The sequence below is a fragment of the Mesocricetus auratus genome, unplaced genomic scaffold (genome assembly GCF_017639785.1).
Source record: "Mesocricetus auratus isolate SY011 unplaced genomic scaffold, BCM_Maur_2.0 Super-Scaffold_100038, whole genome shotgun sequence".
NCBI classification, from domain to species: Eukaryota; Metazoa; Chordata; class Mammalia; order Rodentia; family Cricetidae; genus Mesocricetus; species Mesocricetus auratus.
The window spans coordinates 4,220,249-4,241,007 of NW_024429216.1; the positions used below are offsets into that span (position 1 = coordinate 4,220,249).

The 20,759-nt window shown below is 42.2% G+C and overlaps 1 protein-coding gene across 1 annotated transcript; it reads left to right on the top strand.

Moving 5' to 3' along the window:
- Nucleotides 1-7,948: 7,948 nt before the first annotated feature.
- Nucleotides 7,949-13,465, top strand: LOC121135459 (pregnancy-specific glycoprotein 22-like). Its single transcript, XM_040734242.1, has 4 exons — nt 7,949-8,096; nt 10,862-11,221; nt 11,859-12,215; nt 13,194-13,465. Exons 1-4 carry the CDS (start codon nt 7,949-7,951, stop codon nt 13,463-13,465), a joined length of 1,137 nt encoding a protein of 378 aa, XP_040590176.1.
- The last annotated feature ends 7,294 nt before the right edge of the window (nt 13,466-20,759 follow it).

Below are 20,759 nucleotides of genomic sequence, written 5' to 3' on the forward strand. Positions count from 1 at the left end.
ATTAATAGCACAGCTGAATGTTCTAGAACAAAAAGATGCAAACTCCCCCAGGAGGAGCAGACGCCAGGAAATAATCAAATTGAGGGCTGAAGTCAATCAAGTAGAAACCAGGAAAACACTGAGAAGAATCAATGAAACAAAGAGTTGGTTCTTTGAGAAAATCAACAAAATAGATAAACCTCTGTCCAAACTAACCAAAAGACAGAGGGAGAGCATGCTAATTAACAAAATCAGGGATGAAAAGGGGGACATAACAACAGACTCTGAGGAAATCCAGAGAATCATCAGGGCATACTTTGAAAATCTGTACTCCACAAAATTTGAAAATTTAAAGGAAATGGACTATTTCCTAGATAGATATCGCTTGCCAAAACTAAATCAAGAACAGATAAACAATCTAAACAGACCTATAACCGCTAATGAACTAGAAGCAGTCATCAAAAGTCTCCCAAACAAAAAAAGCCCAAGCCCAGATGGCTTCAGTGCAGAATTCTACCAGAAATTCAAAGAAGTGCTAATTCCAATACTCCTCAAAGTATTCCACACAATAGAAGCAGGAGGCTCACTGCCAAACTCTTTCTACGAGGCTACAATTACTTTGCTACCCAAGCCACATATAGACACAACTAAGAAAGAGAACTATAGACCAATTTCCCTCATGAACATTGATGCAAAAATACTCAATAAAATACTCGCAAACCGGATTCAAGAACACATCAGAAAAATCATCCACCATGATCAACTAGGCTTCATCCTAGGAATGCAGGGATTGTTCAACATTAGAAAAATCTATCAATGTAATCACCATATTAACAATCTGCGAAAGAAAAACCACATGATCATCTCACTAGATGCTGAAAAAGCCTTTGACAAAATCCAGCACCCCTTCATGATAAAGGTCCTAGTGAGATCAGGGATAACAGGAACATACCTGATTATAATAAAAGCAATATACAGTAAACCAACAGCTAACATCAAACTAAATGGAGAGAAACTCAAATTCCTCTAAAATCAGGAACAAGAAAAGGCTGTCCACTCTCTCCATATCTCTTCAATATTGTACTTGAAGTTCTAGCTACAGCAATAAGACAACAAAAGTAGATAAAGGGGATACAAATAGGAAAAGAAGAACTCAAACTTTCACTATTTGCAGATGATATGATAGTTTACATAAGTGACCCAAAAAAACTCCGCAAGGTTACTCCTAGAGTTGATAAACACCTTCAGCAATGTGGCAGGATACAAGGTAAACTCAAAAAAACCATGGCCCTATTATTATATACAGATGATGAAGTGACTGAGAAAGAAATCAGAGAAACATCACCTTTTACAATAGCCAAAAACAGCATCAAGTATCTGGGGATAATGTTAACCAAGGAAGTGAAAGACCTGTATATCAAGAACTTTGTGTCTTTAAAGAAAGAAATCAAAGAAGATCCCAGAAAATGGAAAGATGCCCCATGCTCTTGGATTGGTAGAATCAACATAATAAAAATGGCAATCTTGCCAAAAGCAGTCTACAGATTCAATGCAATCCCTATCAAAATTCCATCACAATTCTTCAAGGACCTGGAAAGAACATTAATCAACTTTATATGGAAAAACAAAAGGCCCAGGATAGCTAAAACATCCCTATACAATAAAGGAACTTCAGGAGGCATCATCATACCTGACTTCAAGCACTATTATAGAGTTATAGTCCTGAAAACAGCTTGGTATTAGCACAAAAATAGGGAGGTAGACCAATGGAACAGAATCGAAAGCTCTAATTTTAACCCACACACCTATGAACACTTGATTTTTGACAAAGAAGCTAAAACTGTACAATGGAAAAAAGAAAGCATCTTCAACAAATGGTGCTGGCATAACTGGGTACTGGTATGCAGAAGACTGCAGATAGATCCATGTTTATCGCCTTGTACAAAACTTAAGTCCAAATGGATCAAAGATCTCAACATAAATCCAGCCACACTGAAACTTTTAGAAGAGAAAGTGGGAGATACTCTTCAACGAGTTGGTACAGGAAACCACTTCCTAAACATAACACCAGTGGCACAGGCACTGAGATCGACAATTAACAAATGGGACCTTCTGAAACTAAAAAGCTTCTGTAAGGCAAAGCACACAGTCAAAAAGACAAAAAGGCAGGCCACAGAATGGGAAAAGATATTCACTAACCCTACATCTGACAGAGGGCTAATCTCCAAAATTTACAAAGAACTCAAGAAACAAGTCTCCAAAACACCAAAGGATCCAATTAAAAGGTGGGGTACAGAGCTAAATAGAGAATTCTCAGTAGAGGAGGCTAAAATTGCCAAGAGACACTTAAGAATGTGCTCAACATCCTTAGCCATCAGGGAAATGCAAATCAAAACAACTCTGAGATACCATCTTACTCCTGTCAGAATGGCTAAAATCAAAAACACCGAAGACAATTTATGCTGGAGAGGATGTGGAGAGAGAGGAACACTCCTCCACTGCTGGTGGGAATGCCGACTCATACAGCCTCTTTGGAAATCAGTATGGAGATTCCTCAGGAAAATGGGAATTAATCTACCACTAGACCCAGCAATTCCACTCTTAGGCATTTATCCAAATGAGGCAGGTTCATACAACAAGGGCATCTGCTCCACTATGTTCATAGCAGCATTATTTGTAATAGCCAGAGCCTGGATGCAACCTAGATGCCCCTCAACTGAAGAGTGGAGAGAGAAAATGTGGTACATTTACACAATGGAGTATTACTCAGCAGAAAAAAACAATGGAATCTTGAAATTCACAGGGAAATGGATAGCACTGGAAGAAACCATCCTGAGTGAGGTAACCCAGTCGCAAAAAGACAAACATGGTATGTACTCACTCCTGTATGGATTTTAGACATGGATCAGGATAGTGCCAGTTTGCACTTCCACTTATAGAGAGTCTGGAAAACAGGAAAGAACCTAAAAGATATGCATATATGCATAGTACCCAAGAGAAGAGGATGGAGACAAGATCCCCTGAATGAATGGGGAACACGCCGAGGGGTAGGGGGAGTGGGCCCTGGGAAGAAGAGAGGGGGTGAAGAGGAAGAGAGTTGGTCATGGGGGAACAGGAAGTTGAGGGGGTGGGGGTAGAATACAGGGAAGAGGGAATCATAGGATCGAATACAGATCAGGCATCATTGTGACCTCGAGTGATCTAAAGGGATAACACCAATTGGCAAGCTAAGCAATAATGGAGAGACCACCTCGAATGCCCATTCCTGATAATGAACTTGATGTCTATAACCATCCGGGAGCCTTCATCCTGTGACTGATGGAAGCAGAGGCAAACACTCAATCACTGAACTGAACCCAAGGAACCCAGTGACAGAGAGAGAGGAGTGATGAGCAAATTGGCAAAGAATGGGCTGGCAAAACCAGCAGAGACAGCTGATCTGAACAGGGGAGAGCTCTTGGACCCCAGACTGACAGTGGGGAGGCCAGCATGGGACTGATCTGGACCCCCCCAAATGTGAGTGTCAGCGAGAAGGCCTGGGCAACCTATGGGGCCCTGAGCTGTGGATCAGTGTCTATCCCTGGTATACAAACAGTCTTCGTGTGCCTATAGCACAAAGAGGGATGCTCTCTCAGCCTGGTCTCTTAGGGGAGTGACTGGACCCTACCCAGAGTAAAATGACAGACTCTGATATCCCCTATGTGGAAGGATTGGCAATAGGGTGGGAGGGTGGGGGGGAAAGGGAGTGCGGGAGGAGGGGAGGGAGAGGGAACTGGGATTGACATGTAAAACAAGCTATTTAAAATTAAAATAAAAAATGATAAAAAAAAAAGTCTCCCAACCAAAAAAAGTCCAGGTCCAGATGACCTCAGTGCAGAATTCTACCAGAAATTCAAAGAACAGCTTATACCAATTCTTCTCAAAGTATTCCACACAATAGAAGCACTGGAATACAGGCCCAGAAGCAGGGCCTGTTGTACCCGATCCCACTACCGGAACAGCTGCTCCGGGAATGTGTTCTTATACTGTCATCTACCCATCTCTTCCTCCAGTAGTTACAAGAGGGACCCAGGATTTGTGTGGTCCCTTTTACTGTAATTGGTGTTGGTGCGTCCTGTGGCTTAGACCGTTGATCTTCCTCTCCCAGTGGGGTCGTGGACAAGATTCCAATGATGGAAAATGCAGTACTAGATGCTCTGAGGTGTGAGGAGGGTACCCCTATGTCTCTAGGCTTTCTCTCCTAGTGGGAAAGAGAAGGCCCTATACTCACCTTTCCTGGTGTGGGTGGGGCCAAAGCTTCAGTGGTGGAAGATTTAGCCCTGCGTAGTCTGTGGCTGCCCACAGGTCTCTGGGGATTTGATGGACGGTACAGGGTGATGTTACCCAATCAAATGCTTCCATCGGGGGTGGGTGGGCAGGAAAAGGGTCAGTATTCACCTATCCTGGTAGGGGCCGGGCCAAGGATCTGATGGCAGAAGATGGGATCCTGAATAGTTTGGGGCTGTCCCCATGTTTCTGGGGTTCAATCATGAGTGATTTTTCTTAATTGATACAGGAGGGCCCAGAACAGTGTGGGCAACACCATTTCTAGGAGGATGGTACTTGGTTGTATAAGACACTAGCTAAGCATGAGATTGAGTGTGAGCCTGTGAATAAGCCAGCAAGCAGAATGTTTTCTGCCTTCACTTCTTTCAGTGCTACAATATAACACAGTCCCAGAAGGGAAAAGGACTCTACTCTCTCCTAAACTGCTCTTTTTCAGGGTGTTATTATCACATCAAGAGAAAGAAATGTAGAACAGTGTATGGAGAAGACACCTCTGTTTGATTCAATATGATTTGTATTCAGGAGCAAAACCCCTCAGCACCATCTGGGCAAAAAGAGTTAGTATTTGGACAGCAGAGATTGGCCAGAAAATGCATGTGCAGTCCCCTACATTAGTGTTCTCTCATTTATTTATTTATCTATTTATCCAAATAGGAGTTCTTTATGTGATTCCCATTTCTTCTGGAATGTGCTCCATAGACCAGGCTGGCCGGGATCTAATAGATCTACCTGCTTCTCCCACCTGAGTTCTTGTATGGAAGGTGTTCATCACCATTCCCAGCTGTGTCCTGTCCTTTAAATCTTAAGAGAAATGTCCTAGGATTTTCCTCCGAAATTTCCCGAGCACAAGGCTCCTTCTGAGAATGCCCTTCCTTTGTACACATACTACTTCCAATTTTAGTCCAGGGCTACCCAGGAAAATCTGTAGCACTGTCTAGACCCATCTAACAGCTGAAGGAATTAAGAGTCCTAAGGATCACAGTGATCAGGATGACAGGCTCTGCATCACACCTGTGATGAACTTATCAGGGAAGTTCAGATTTGGCTTCTTGGTCATCTTGCTGTCATCCTAGACATGAGATTTCAGTTCTCCAACTGATCTTCTGGTGGCAATAGCAGGGCATATGCTCAATGCTTTAGAAATTGTCTCCCTAAACAGACTGCTTTCCATCTCTGTCCCTACTAACTTGGAGCTTACTCTCTAGATCCTTCTCTGACTTACTGACCCTTACTTTGTCTGACAATCCCTTTCTGTATGGGGACCATGAATGCCTCCTCCCTCCTGGTGTCTCTCATACGAGAAGACATGATTACAACCAGCAAATCATTTTGAAAGTGCAGTGGTGACCCAAGAAGATGAGATATGGCATGTGCTCACCCAATACATAGTGCTAGAATGTTGCCTTGAACCACTCCACAGTAAGATGTAGCCCATAGTCCTTTCAGGGACATGCTAGTCACCTCTTCTCCAACACTGAGCACATGAAACTCCTCACTTCTCCAACACTGAGCACATGAAACTCCTCACACAACTTCTCCTGGGAATATCTTCTGGGTCATTAGTTAGACTGATGACATTAATGATAAAGGATTGATGTTCATCCCTAGTCGTCATTCAGCTGGACTCTTTCTAGCCCTCATAGAAACTTCTGTCATCTTCCTGCATGGATTAAGTAAATATCACGTTCCCAGCCTTGAGATCACACGGTAGTCTGGGTTCTCAGCTGGGTCTCTCTGCCACAAGGATACATCAGCATGATGGAGGCTGCGTTTTTGGTGAAGATAGACCCAAGGCAAGGACACAGTGATGTCATATCTCAGAAAAGTCATTATTCTCTGAGGGAGTGGAGATGCTTATCAGCCTTGTTGCTCAATGTGTTGCTTGGAGAGGAAACATAAAGGGAAATTGAGAGGGTGATGACAGCACCGAGAGTGGATGGGATTAAGCAGTGCCTTAGCCTCAGACCCTTCCCCTCACAGCCCTTTGAATTCTGGGAAGTGCTCCTGTCTGAGAAGGAGGAAGGACAGTGGAGTCTGAGTTCTGTGTTGGACCTGAGGCCCTTCTCAGAGGGAGAAGAGCAAGTGAGAAGATTGATGGAGCAGTCCTCTGTGTTTCTGTGCAAGGGGTGTATGTCCTGGCAAGGGCTTCTTCTCACAGGTAAGGGTACCCACTCTCTGACTGTGTGGGCAGGGGAATTTAGAAGCAGGCTGAGGTCTCCTAAGAAGGACAGAAACTTGAAAGTAGACTCAATGTTTCTGCTTGCTGTTATGGTCCGGAAGGTACAGTGAGTGACAGGCTCAGCAGCCAGAATCTCTCGGAGACAGGAGGTGATGATGGTAAGAAAAAAGATTCAAACATTCAATATTCACAGTGAATTACACTGGCTGCTATGTTATGAAGACAGCTGTCCCCAACTATGGCAGCATGACTCTCCAAATAGAAATCAAATACGGAGGGCTAGCAAGATGTCTTAGTTTGTGCAGATATGACAACCTGAAACCTATGCTCAGCTTCCACACAGAAGATGAAGAGAAGAGACTCCTGCAGGCTCTACTCTGTCCTTCACATAGGTGCTGTGGCATGCACCCACACATGCACACCATGATATCTGTTCCCACACAGAGACTTATAGAATCCATCTTCATATGTGCACAAGAAGACACCAGTCTTCACAAATTCACATATATTTACATATATAAATCTATAATCATTCATTTCACACTTGAATACAATTATTGTCATAAGTTCCAAACCAAGAAACTATGAAGAGAAAATGATGGAGATGCATTCCTCTTTCCTTCCTGCCTTTTTTCCTTTATCTGAAAATGTCTGAAAATTTTCCAGGAAATGAACCTCACAAAAAAGGTAAGACCTATCCCCGGTTTTGAAGCAGCAGTAGTGGCACAGGCCTTTAATAGAACATTTGGGCAACTGAGGGAGGTGGTCTTTGTTAGTTCAAGGGTAGCCTGGTGTACAGAGAAATTTCCAGGACAGATAAGGCTACACAGAGAAACCCCATCTCAAAATCCACAATCTAACACAAAAACCACAAACAAAACCTAAAACCAAACAAACAAACAAAAAGTCCTGGTCTAGTGAACCTGATGTCAGTGTATCTGAAAGATGAAGCCATGAGTTAAATAGAATCGCAAAGGGAATGGAGAAAAACATCAACATCAGAATCGAGGGCTCTGCAGAGGAAGAGTTTAGAGAGACATTGTTCCTCACATCCTATACTCTATGTGAGGAGGGATGTGGGATACTTGGGGGGAGCCAGGCAGACAGATGCCTGAGCAGAGAATTCCTAAGAGAGTTACTGACATACTTAGACACTTGGTCAATGGAAGTTATGTTGCTCATGTCTGCACACCAAAGCTGAGTGATGATCACACCCATTTAATATCAGTGTTTTTTCTCACTTGCCTTCCAGCCTCCTTTTTAACCTCCTGGCACCTGCTCACGACTGCCCATGTGATCACTGAAGTAGTGCCACCCTTGGTGGCTGAAGGAGACAACGTCCTTTTCCTAGTCCATTATCTGCCAAAGAAAATTAAAGCCTTAACCTGGTTCAAAGGTGTAACAAATACGACACAAAGCATTGTAACATATGCACTGAACAACAAATTCAGTCAGCCAGGGCCCATGCACAGTGGTAGAGAGACAGTATATCACAATGGATCCCTCCTGATTGAAAACGTTAACCCGAAGGACACAGGATTTTATACCCTACGGACCTATAATAGACGTGGAAAAATCTTAACAACAGCATACCTGTACCTTCTCGTGCACAGTAAGTGATTTATTGCGAACTTGGTGAGATGGGTGAGGTTCATTTCACTGAACACACTCAGGAGAGTGGTCTGTGCCTACCTTCCATGTGCATTGTGTCCCATGTTTGGGTTTGAGCATTTAGTGCAAGAAACATATGGTATAGAATAATGGCAATAGATCAGAATCCTTCATTTGACTTCACCTTGCACACAGGTTCATGCATGGTGGGTAACTCAGGCAAGGATGAGCCTTTGGCTAGACTATATGTTCTTAGCAGGAATGTTTCTTTGAGAAAGAACCTGAGCAATCAATATTGTGCCTGGTTGAGGAAATCATGGGGTCCTCAAAGAGATGTGGGCACCAGGATGCCCTGCCTTCAGACCTATGTCCCAGACTCAAGTCTAGGTGTCCATGAGAAGCATTTTACAAGTGTTGGAATATGACTTCCTGAGGACATGGAACAGTACTCCCTAGTGGTCACAGTTTTGTGATGTTTTGAACCAGACATTTCACTGTCATGAGAGCCTTGGTTGGGCTACATACCTTGGCCATCTTCTTCAAAGAGTCATCAGGGGAATATAGCTCAACAGGTATCCTGGTCATTAGCTAACTTTCTTGTTGGTTATATGAGATTTCACATGGAGGTCACGGTCCCTAAAGAGAGGGATAGAGGACATAGTTGGTCCTGACAAATGCTTGTTCTTTGGGTCCAGCTCAGGGAATTCTCTCTGGCTGGCAAATGGCTACAGGCTCTGCTGATCTGACAGGTTTCCAGGTATGAGCTGCAGTTCCCTTGTGATCACCAAGGACAACATCAGGACACACAATGAACTGGCAGGAAAACATTTGCCTGAACTTACCTAGTAGCCTGATTCAAACCCTGTTTTTACAGACCTGGTAATCAGGGTTACAGCATTCTCAGAGTTGCTTAATGTGTCTGCTACACTACCAGGGGATCATGTTTTGTTCCCTACTTTATGTGTTTCCTTTGATAAATACACAATATCTGAGGAGAATCAACTGGATAGAGGTCCAAGGCATGTCAGAATGATTATGGAGCAAAAGTTCAGATCAGAAAGCAGAGGAATTGTTAGCATGGTCTTCAAAATATAACAGAGCATGAAGAAGAAGCTCACAGACTTTTTCTAGACATCATGCCACCTCCTCCCACACACCCAAGATACTCCTGACACATCCTGAACTTCTCACCTTGGCCAGAACACAGTCTGATGTTGACTCCAGTGAGTTTTTTTGCCTCACTCACCTGAACAAAGGAAGTTTTGTCACCTTTCTGCTGGGAGCATTGGGAACACAGGATAGTCTGTGTGCCTAGCTGGGTTTCTTTCTCACACAGTTATGCAGATTTTCCCTTTTTGATGCTGACAATCCTAGGCCAGGATATAACAGAGTTCAGTTCCAGGGTCAGCTGCTATTGTCTCATGTCACAGGGATGGTCGTTGCTTTTGATTCTAACTGTGTGTTCTAGAGGACAGAAACATCAAGAAAGAATTGGAAAGGATGATGGAGCAGCAATGAAACTGGAGAGGCAGAGCAGTGTTTTGAACACAGATCAGCCCTCAGTTGATGGGACTCTGGGATGTGCTCCTGCCTGTGAAAGGCTAATATCAGATAGGGGAACGACAGCAGAGCTTGTGAGCTGTGCTGGAGCAGAAGTACCTCAGAGGGATGACGGATCAGTCCCCTGAAACAATGGAGGCCCGCTCAGTACTTGTCTGCAAAGAGTGCACCACATCTCATGTGGTTCTGCTCACAGATGAGAAAACTAGGAGTTAGGATTGTGTCAGAGGAGAGACCAGACATACAGTCTGCAGTCTCTTGAGTGCACAAGGACATGAGAGGAATCTCAGTGTTTGTAGGAGAGAGGCTACATAGTGGGAAAGGGTCAGCATTAGGATGCTCTCAATGAATATTAAGCAGTAAGGGCAGGAGAGACATTTTTCTTGCATGAAGGTAGCAAGTATAACCAAAATTTTCTAAAGACTGATGCTCACAGCTTGATGGCCCAAATAAAGGCTCAAGCTGGTGTGCATCACTGACATGGTCTAATGGCTATAGGCATTTGCTTCATTGTCTAGCAATCTGAGACCAATGACCAGAAGTCCACTGGCCTCTACTTAACTACTGTATCCTGGGACCCCCACACACACACAAGCATTACTAACAAACAAGTGTAATCGAATATAAAAATCAAAACAAGTGGAATTATTCAATACTGTATCCAAGAACATATGAGTTTCTAAAACTAAGTGCATGGGCATACAGAGTTCCGGAACATCATTAATTCATTCAGTCTCCACATGTATTTGATTTTTTCTAGGTATCAATTTTTAAATAATTACAAGACAACTCATGGTTCTTATGATGTCCAAGTTTGAATGGACTTGAAATAAGAAAGGTTTAAGGTGAATTTAGGTGTTGGTTGCAAGCACAAGAGGAACATAACAACAGCAAAGTCAGAGAGTGAAGACAAATGATCTGTATGGGGAGCGGTTGGGCAGGCCTCCGTTGTAAATGCGAACAGGGATCCGATGGCAGTAAACTGTGGCAATTCTGACAACTGAAGGGAAAGAGCCACATAGAGAAAATGACATGTTGATCCAGTGAAAATGTGAAGGTCATGTGCTGAACTCCTCTATTTAAGACAGGGAGATACTCATCCACAAACCTAGGCTTGGCAGTGGACACAGCAGTTCAGGACATAGGGCCTTATCTTAGTCAACTACGAAAGCTCCAACTTAGATGGATCTGTCTCTTCACTTCTAGCATTCTTTTGGAAGTGTGGACGCTTCGCTACCTCTGCTCCGCCCACGATTGAGTCAGTGCCACCCAGAGCTGTTGAAGGGAGAAGCGTTCTCCTACTCATTCACAATCCCCCAGAGAATATTGTACAGTTTTTCTGGTTCAAAGGAATGGCGGACTTCAGGAACCTTGTGGCTATGCGAAACATAACAGACAGGAAACCAACTGTGTGGGGGCCCGCATACAGTGGCAGGGAGGTGCTGTACAGCGACGGATCCCTGCTGATTCACAGCGTCACTCAGAAAGACCGTGCCTTGTACACCCTACGGATTTTGAGAGCAGATCTGAGCAGTGAGGAAGCGCAAGCGAAGCTACAGGTGGAGAGTAAGTGATTCTCTGTGGTCGTTCAGTGCTGGGTGGGGATTAGGACACACAGGACTGACGTGGCTGGCCTAGTGTCCCTTCCCTCTGCAATGTGTCCCCAGGTATGAGCCCTTAGTGCAGGACACACCGGTAGAGACAAATGGCTATAGCTCAGCTTCCTTCGTCTGCCTGCACTTGCATCAGGGGAGACGTGATGTAAAGTAATTAGACTCACATGGCCCCAGACTTGAGGGGTACTTGACAAGAGCAGCAAGTACATCTATCCGGTGAAGTCAGGGGTTGAGTGCTGCTTCAAAGGAAATTGAAGGAAAAACACCTAGAAAGTGAAAGTTCCATGCCTGTTGAGTTCAGGGGAGGCATCATCTCAAACCCCATTTACCATGAGTGTGTGCAGTGTCTAACTGAGGGCAGTGAGGGAGCAGCCACGCAGACACCCAAGGAGACAGAGGACCTGACACTTTCAGGGACACTGTTGGAAAGAAGGAGGTCATGTTTCTGTACATTATATGGGATAGACACACACACACACCTGCAACTCTAAGCTGAGTGACAATTTTCCATCTGCTCAGGATGGAGGTCATCTTTTCACCAAGCACAATGATACCCACGTGATGGTTTTTTCTCTTTTCCCTCCCAGCTTCCCTTTCTCTGTACTGTAACCCTCTCACTTCTTCTCAACTCATGATCCAACCTGTGCCTCGGTATGCTGCTGAAGGGGAAGATGTACTTCTCCAAGTTCATAATCTTCCAGAAGACCTGCAAGCCTTTTTCTGGTACAAATCAGAGTTTAGGACCCCGGCCAATAAAATTGTAAAATACACCAGCATCGTGAATTCCATCTCCTGGGGACCTGCACACATAAAAGGGATAGCGTACAATAATGGATCCTTGATGCTCCAGAATGTCACCAAGAAAGATGCAGGAATCTACACACTAGCAGTTTTAAACAAAGACTTCAATACTGAAGAAGCATATGTGGAATTCCATGTAAATAGTAAGTAACTATCTATGACTTATACACTAAACTGGCGGGAATGGGATGTGTCTGACCTCTCTCCCATTGCATTGTATCCATCCACAGGGATTTGGGTCCCTACTGCAGGACACACATTGGGTAGGCAAACTGTAATATATCAAACCCCACTCCTTTTTACTTGTAGATAGGAAGACCTGTGCTGGGTGTCCTCAGCCCCAGGATGTCAGCTGCTGTCCAGACACTTGAAGCTCTCACAATGTACATGTCCCCAGAAACACTCTGTGGGAATCAGGCAGTCCCTAGCTCATGAAGCCATGGGGTCCTCCTAGAGAGGAAATAGGAAGCCCTGACTCCAAAACGTTCACCCTGGCTGGACACAAGGTGACACTGTGGAGCTTTTTGTAACTGTTTAGATTCCCTGCTATAGCTTACATGGGACTGACTGTCCAAGTAATGGGATTGACTATTACATAGAGTGTAGAATGAGCTGTGTACTGCCATGGCAGCTACAGTTAGGTAGGTAAACTATGCATCGCCTTCTCCTGAGGCTCTGTGGAAGGTGTCCAGGTCATTAGCCTATTATTCAGATGGTCTTATGAGACTTTTCAGGAATGTTAAGGCAACAAGGGAAGAAACAGAGGAGGCAGTTACTCCAGATTCCTCCTTCAACTCAAGGGTTCAGCCTAGGGGATTCTCTTCTGCAGGTAAATAGCAACAAATGCTGCTGATGTGAGCAACTCCCACAGCTAGTTGCTTAATTCACGGATGCAGCAATGATCATGCACTGTGTGTACTATTACAGGGAAACTGAGACTCAAGAAACAGTGTCTGAATTAGGGTAACATAGACCCTGGGTGTCAGATGCAAAGCACAAGATATTTCTAAAATCATAGCTCCAACTTCTCCTCACTGGAAGTTTTATAAAAAATGAAGGAAGGAGGGAATGTTTGAATTTTCTGGACTATTGTCATTAGGTACCCTCCTGTTTCTTCACAGAGCATGTGACACAGCCATTTGTGCAAATCACTGATAATACAATCACAGGAGGTACATCTGTGATCTTTACCTGCATGTCACCCGACACTGATACCTTCATCCGTTGGATCTTCAATAAGAAGAATCTGCTGCTCACAAAGAGGATGACTCTGTCTCCTACAAAGTGTGGACTCAAAATAGATCCTGTCAGGAGCACAGATGCTGGAGAGTATCAGTGTGAGGTCTCCAATCGATTGAGTGTGAAGACCAGTCTCCCAGTTTCCTGGCCATGATGAGTGAGTGATCTCTCATGCTATAGCAGAGTTGGCTCAATGTTTTCAAGTGGGCCCCTACAGCACTGGTGTAGTGTCCTATCACTGGTTTACCTGTCTTCATTTTCAAAAGCTATTCACTTTAGCTGGATGATGGTGATGCTCACCTTTATTCCCAGACAGCCTGTTCTACAGAGAGAGTTCCAGGACATCCAAACCCTGTCTTGAAAAAACAAAGATAAACAAAATAAAAAGAATGTTAATTTTTTTCAAATGTCTTCATTGGTTTATTTTATTGGTTATTCATTGCATTAGTTATATGCTTCTTCATGTTTCTAGTTCTTTACATTTTGCACTTCTAGGAATGTTTTTGATTCATCTGGTCACTCAACAATTATCAAAACTATTAAATATTCTTGGAATTCTTAAAATTCTGAAGAATGGACAGTAATGTGTCAGTCTTCACTTCTAGAACTAATAATGTTTATCTATTAAAAACCAAGTGAATATCATTAAAATTTGTGAATACTATTAATCACTTTGAAGAATCAACTTTGTTCTACTGATTTTTATGAACTATTATTATGTATTTGTATCTTTAATCTCACCCACTGGAAGTAAGTTAGAGATGATGGAAGAATGATACTTTGTGGCATACTCTCCATGGTTTGCAGAGATACCTTCTTCTTGTGTAGCCTAGGACCACCTGCCTAGCAATAGCAATATCCACAGTGGTCTGGGTCCTCACACATCCATCTATAAAAAGTATGTTCTCCCCATACATATCAACAGACCAAGCTGATGCAGGCAATTACTTGAGCTTCCCCATGTGTCCCTAGATTTTGTTAAGAAATACAAAGTAACCATCACACCTGTCAAACACAGGCACATCATTCTTGTTTCAACAATTTATATAGACAGGATGCATCTGAACCTCAAAAAAACTTTCTATATGGTCCACATGTATGTGAAAAAGAACATTAAAGCCCATGGATAGGAAGGTGATTTTGTTAAAAAGCCTTCCTGATCCTACACATTCCTAGATAATTTCCATAATCATGTTTCATCCTTTGGTAACCTGTGGCTCATGCCAGTCATCATGGACTACTTAAATCCAATGGCTCATGGTGTGGTCCAACCAATGAGCTGAAAGCAGATCTGCACCTGGCTTCCTAGTTGAGGTTACTGTTCATACATGAAGTCCTGAGGACAGGTTGTGAGGCTTCCCAGGGAAGCAACATGTGAATGCTCATCGTCACCTATAACTAGGACAGGGTTAGACATTAAAGCCTGGTGGGCAGTGGCCCATGCTGAGTAGTGATGGTTAATGTACCTTGAGAGATAACATACTTTGGAAATATGGCCATTATAGATCTGTCTACCATCAAGCCATATAGCTCAGCTTGTATGTAACATAGTGATTGTTTTCCCACAGAAAACAGGAGGTACAACTATATCTGGGCACTCATGTTCTCCTGTATATTCTGAGATTCATCTTCTCATTTATTTTCTTCACATTATGGTTGGCAGGGAGTTGAGAGATTAACAATAGTGTAATTGGGCCATTCCAAGTATTAGAGATCCCACACAGAGCAATATCCCCCTGTTTTCTGCACAGCACTGATACTCACAACCATAAGCAATGACTCCAGCCTATCAGAAGGCAAGGATTCTGTAGCATTAACATGTGAACCTTAGACTCAGGATATAACCTACCATGTGTTGGCTAACTGGTCAGTGCCTCTGAGGTGTTAGGTCGAGGCTTTTTGATATCAAAAGAACTTTCACTTTCCTGAATGCCATTAGAAGTGACTCAGAATGATATGGGTGAGTAGCCTGGGACTCACTGACTGCAACATAATCTGACCCAGTAAGCACAAACTTTATTTGTGAGTATCTTTTTTCCATAAGGGCTGCAACTGTGTAAATACACTTGGCCAAAGAAAGAATCCTCAGTTCCTGTTGGTTTCATGACAGGAATATCAACAACTATGATGGCCAAGTAACCATGTGGTTTCTCTTGCAGATTCATCCAGGTCCATCAAGGAGCCAAGTATGATATGGGGGCACTTTTTCTGTCTTACAAAGCTCAGGCTTTTCACCTGAGATGGTAAAATGTGACATCCATCGACTCATAATTTATTAACACTAGTGAGTGTAGTTGAGGATTTTCAGCATTATGATGTCCTAGTGTTGGAATCTAGGATGTTGTCCTTGGCACAGAAGTACCTACTTCAATGCACTCCTAGACTCAATTTAAGTGGTATTTTTATAATTTAATATGTCTCAGAACTACTGTGGGTTTCTAATGAGAATTGTTTTGGTGATTTCATATTTGGATTTGTTCTGTTAATTCCATAAACCTATCCTTCTTGTCTTAGTTTGAATTAAGTGTCAAACTGATCCAGTATATAGTGACCATTGTGGAGCCTCGGTCTCAACTGATTCATTTTAATCAGGTCACTCTGCAGAAGCAATTTTGAGGAATTGTCATAATTGTCCTGATGGAGGTAGAGGTTCCAACACAACTGTTGGTAGTGCCATCACTATTCAGGTGGTCCTGGGTTATTTCAGTAAGCTAGATAAAATTGAGCCAGTGGATGGATGGGGTACTGAAAGACAGAGACAAAGAGAGAAACAGAGAGGCCGCATACGACTCTTTCTCAGTTCCTTCCTTCGGTTTTCTGCCTTGAATTTCTACTCTGTCTTCATTCAGTGATGGATTTGACCTCAATGTTTCCGGCAAGTCAGCCCTTTGCTCCACACATTGCTGATTTCAGAGTGTTTGCACAACAGCAGAATCAAAACTAGAACACAGAGTCTTTAGATGAGAGCACAAAACACATCTTTTGGATAATAAATAATATTCTGCTTACTCACTTGCATATCCATTAGCATATTTTGCATAAAGAGATTAGACCAAGAGATAGACCAGCTGAGTGCACGTGTAACCCATATTTTGATATTCTGTCCCTTAATTTCAAGAAAATGGCAGGTCTTCCATATGATATTTTGGAAGCACTGAGCCTGCCTATCCTTTAAATACATAATATTTTTGTTGCTGGATCAGGAATTATCAGAAAATACCAAAAACTCTCACTAGATTCACTCCACCCTGCCTAGAGTCACAGTAAGCATGATGACTAGCCCTGCAAGGCACTTGTTCCCAAGTATCTATTCATTTTAGAGACTTTGAGTCTGGTGACCATTCCTATTGTAACCACAGACACAAGCTGTAGGTCTCTTACTGTTCTCTAGGGGGCAATATAAGGGCATAGAATCAACTCTCAGAAAATTATTTCATTCTGTATATATACCACATTTTTCTATGCTATTCATCACTTGAAGTCCTCTAAGTTGTTTCCATTTATTACCTATTGTGAATATGTAGAGCATGTATATGTGGATGTCAAGTCCTTTGATCAAATTTGGGAAGTGGTGTAGTTGGGTCATATGGTAGATTTGTTCTTTGTGTTTGTGAGAGTTCTCCATACTTATTTCTAAAGTTATTATACCAGTTCGGATTCCCACCATTAGAAAATGAGAGCTCCCCTTTCTCCATATCCCCATCAGCATTTGCTGCAAGATGTTAACTATTCTCATGGAGGTAATATGAAATCTCAATGTAGTTTCAATTTATAGTTCCTTAATTACTAAGCATGATGTACCCTTCTGGAAACAGTTCTTAGTCATTTTTGTTTTCTTTTGACAACTCTCTGTTCAGATGCATGGCATATTTTAAAATTCAGTTGTTTCTTTTCTCTACACTCTTCCTCTCCCTCTTCATTTTCCTCTCCTTCCACATTCACCTCCAACCCCCTCTCTGTCTTTTCTTTCTGGACTACAACATGAGCCATTCTGCTTAGGTAGTACATGATGACTGGCATGAGCCACAAGTTGATTAAAGCTGAAATAACATTATGGGTGTTTGAAAAGTTATAAGGACTCATTATATTGCTTACCTAAAATTGCATAATATATATATATACATATATATATATATATATATTTGCTAGTTTGGATGAGAATGCACCTCACCAAGGTCCATTGAATTATAGAAACCCAGAACCAGGCAGGAGAAACCTCTCTTCAATTTTTAGCCAGGTTGCTCCAAGAGTTTTCCCAAAAATAAAGGATATTGTTATTGTCCTCGATTGCCTCCTAGACTTTTAAGATAGGTCCTTACTATTAAAGACAGGCTGTAGTAATAGGGCACAAGGGTTTGAGGTATATGTCTTCTCTCTGAGAAATAGATATTATATTAGTTGAAATTTCCTTGAAAGCTGGATGCAGAGGGAACAATCAGTAATTTGGCTTTGTCATGATGCCTACACACATAATAAACAGCATGTGAACATATCCCTCAAGTTGCAATAGTGGCATTTAAATCTTGGAGCTAACAGGCAACTGTCTAATTTGGCTTAAGATCTGCTTGATAGGAGGGAAAGCAGCTACAGTGCCATGGATCCTTGAGGAGAAAATTCTATGCCCACTATAATAGCATTTTACTAAACTAAAATACTATTATAATTTCTAGATAAATTGAAGCACATATCTTGGTAACTACAGCTAAATGTAGCTCATATAGTCATCAAAGAAGAAAGAAGCCTCTATTTGCACAGATAGAAAAGAATTCTAAAATGTGTTCAAATATGTAGAACAGCAGACCTAACAGGATGTTCAGCCCCAATGATTTATCTGTATCATAAACACCTTGTTTGGAGCTCAGGGATCATCTCAAATTTGAGGTGGAATGATTGTTAAGAGTCAGAGTACAAGGATGTCTCCTTGAGATTGTGTCTTCTATATATGACAAGGAAACTGTGCCAAAGAATTTTCAACTATATGCTTGCCTAACCAAAACCTCAACAATCACAACACCAAATTACATGCTAGCAAGGATAAGGAAATCTCCCAGGGCTCTACCCATAAGTAAAGAGCTATAGTAATTAATGAATGTTGAGAGAGGGAAAGTTAGTATTCTCTATGGATGAGCCTCTGTCAGACTATCCAATCTCAAATGGTCAGCCATAAACACATAGACACATGAGTGACACTACATGGGCCCAGCAGTTTAATATATTCATATAGTCCTAAATTGTATATGAAAATGAATATGAATATATGAATAAGAATGATAATAATAACAACATAAGGGGCATGAGGAGAGAGAGTGGAAAGTAGGGGTAGAGGGTGAGACGGAGGGATGAAAATTGTATAAATAAAATATGCATGTAGAAAATTTTTAAAACATACATGCAAAAGCTTTAAAAGGAAGGAAAACAAGAGAGAGGTAGGGAAAGTATGAGATCAAGAAGTAGCTGCCTTGACAGTGATCATGGAGGAAGTCCCAGCAGCCTCTTCTCATCTCCAGTTCAGGGCAGCATCGTTGAGCAGTCTTTTCCCATTTCTTAGCACATAGGAAACGTGTGATCTATAACTTTATAGGAGCAGAGGAAAATTTCACACCTTGTTTTTAGGATGGTGTAGTGCAATTGACAAGGAACATGGAGGAGTCAGGTGTTGTAAACTGAGAGTATATGAGTCACAGCACAGGCAGCCCTTACACTCCCTGTCCTGGGGTGAGCTGCAGGAGATGTGGTCTGATAAAAGCTATGAGAACCTGGCCTAAAGCTACAGATTTGTGTTTTAACACAAAGTTGTGGAGATCATGCCTTTATAGTGGATGGGAACTCAGAGTATGGCTGAAATCTTCTGAGATAGGAGCTTGAGAGGGGCTTAAGTGGTTGTTGTGGAGAGGGACACATATTCAATAGCAGGAATTCCTTGGTTAAGTCAAAACAGTGAGAGGAGGGGGAACCTGATTGTTTCCTTGTCAAAGTTTATCATCATTGTCCACTATTTCCTGAAGACTGATGTCCCCAACTATGAAACAGTTTCTCTTTAAATTAAAATCAGAGATGGTTGCACCACCACAGTGTCTCAGTGGGTAAAAGCAATCATTTCCAAGGCTGGCATGCTGAGTTCAATAACCAGATCAACTTGACAGAAGGGGAGAACCAGTTCCCTCTTGTCCTCTATCCTCATTATATGTACGGTAGCTTTTCCTTACTATGCATGCATGAGTAAACACACATTCTCTCTCATGTGTATACATAAAATACAAATGTAACCATAAACTAGAAGACAAGCTTAGGTATTACCCTATTTGTTAACCTCAAAATCAGTGCTCATTTATATTCATTCATTCATCCACAGATATCTTAGATTTTTCTAGGCATTGGAACATCCCCAAACATCAGGCATGTTCTGCTCTATCAAAGCCCTGGTTGCAATGACCTGGAAGACACACACAGGCATTTAGATGGTGAATTCAGGGGTTGACTAGATCCATAAAGGGAACCAGAAAGAGAATGAGAATAAGGGACTTGGGGGATGGCCTAGTGTTTAATAGCATTGGTTGCTGTTCCAGAGGACCTGATTTTTAGCTTCCAGTACTTATGTGAAGAGGAATCACAACCTCACCTAACACTATTTCCAGGAGATTCCACACAATCCCCGTGTACCCCGTAGTCAACTGGGAATCTCTTTCTGAGTCACACTATAGACACCTATCTGTGCAGATACCATGGCCATTAGCCATTGGTTCTGATGGATTTATGAGACTTCACAAGACAGTCAGGACTTTCAAGAGGAGGGAAGAGGTCATAGGTATTCCTGATGACTGCATATCCTTATGGATTAAGTCTATTAAATTCTGTTCTTCATGTGAGTAATAAAAGATGGTGCTTATCCATATAGCTTTCCTGTCTGAGTGTCAGGGCTGTGTTCATATTTTAGGCAACATTCATTCTCCATGTGTGCTATCATTGGAAAACAGACATAGAAACCCCAGTGTATAGATTTGTCTCATACAAGCCATGGGTGACAGACAATTTGTTTGTGTACAGGCATGTGTATAGTTTCTTCACCCTGGATACCTTCTTGAGTTTCTGGGTAGGAACCAGTTTTCCAGAGATGTTAATCTCAGTAATTGGCAACTTGAGGGGAGGTCTGTTCCACAAAGTGAAATCAAATAGAAAGGTAGATTTGACTCTAGAACTAAACTATTTGCCTCAGGAGAATTTGTGCAAAATTCCAGGACTCTACAACCCAGCTGCTGGACAGGAAGTCATGTGTTTTCTGGAATGCTGCTGCCACTGCTCCAGAAAGGCAAAGGACAAGGCTTTGCTTTCTTTCTCCAAATGGATTCTGCATCTAACACAGGTCTCTCTCTGCCCAGCAAGTCACTATTTCAAACAACTTTATCATTGGTTGTAACATCATACATCACTATACTCCTTAGAGAAATAAT

Coding starts and splice junctions, on each gene's coding strand:
- LOC121135459 (XM_040734242.1), top strand. CDS start 7,949: ATGCACAGTGGTAGAGAGACAGTATATCACAATGGATCCCTCCTGATT. Junction 11,222..11,858: donor AGCGAAGCTACAGGTGGAGA/GTAAGTGATTCT, acceptor TTTCCCTCCCAG/CTTCCCTTTCTCTGTACTGT. Junction 12,216..13,193: donor TGTGGAATTCCATGTAAATA/GTAAGTAACTAT, acceptor GTTTCTTCACAG/AGCATGTGACACAGCCATTT.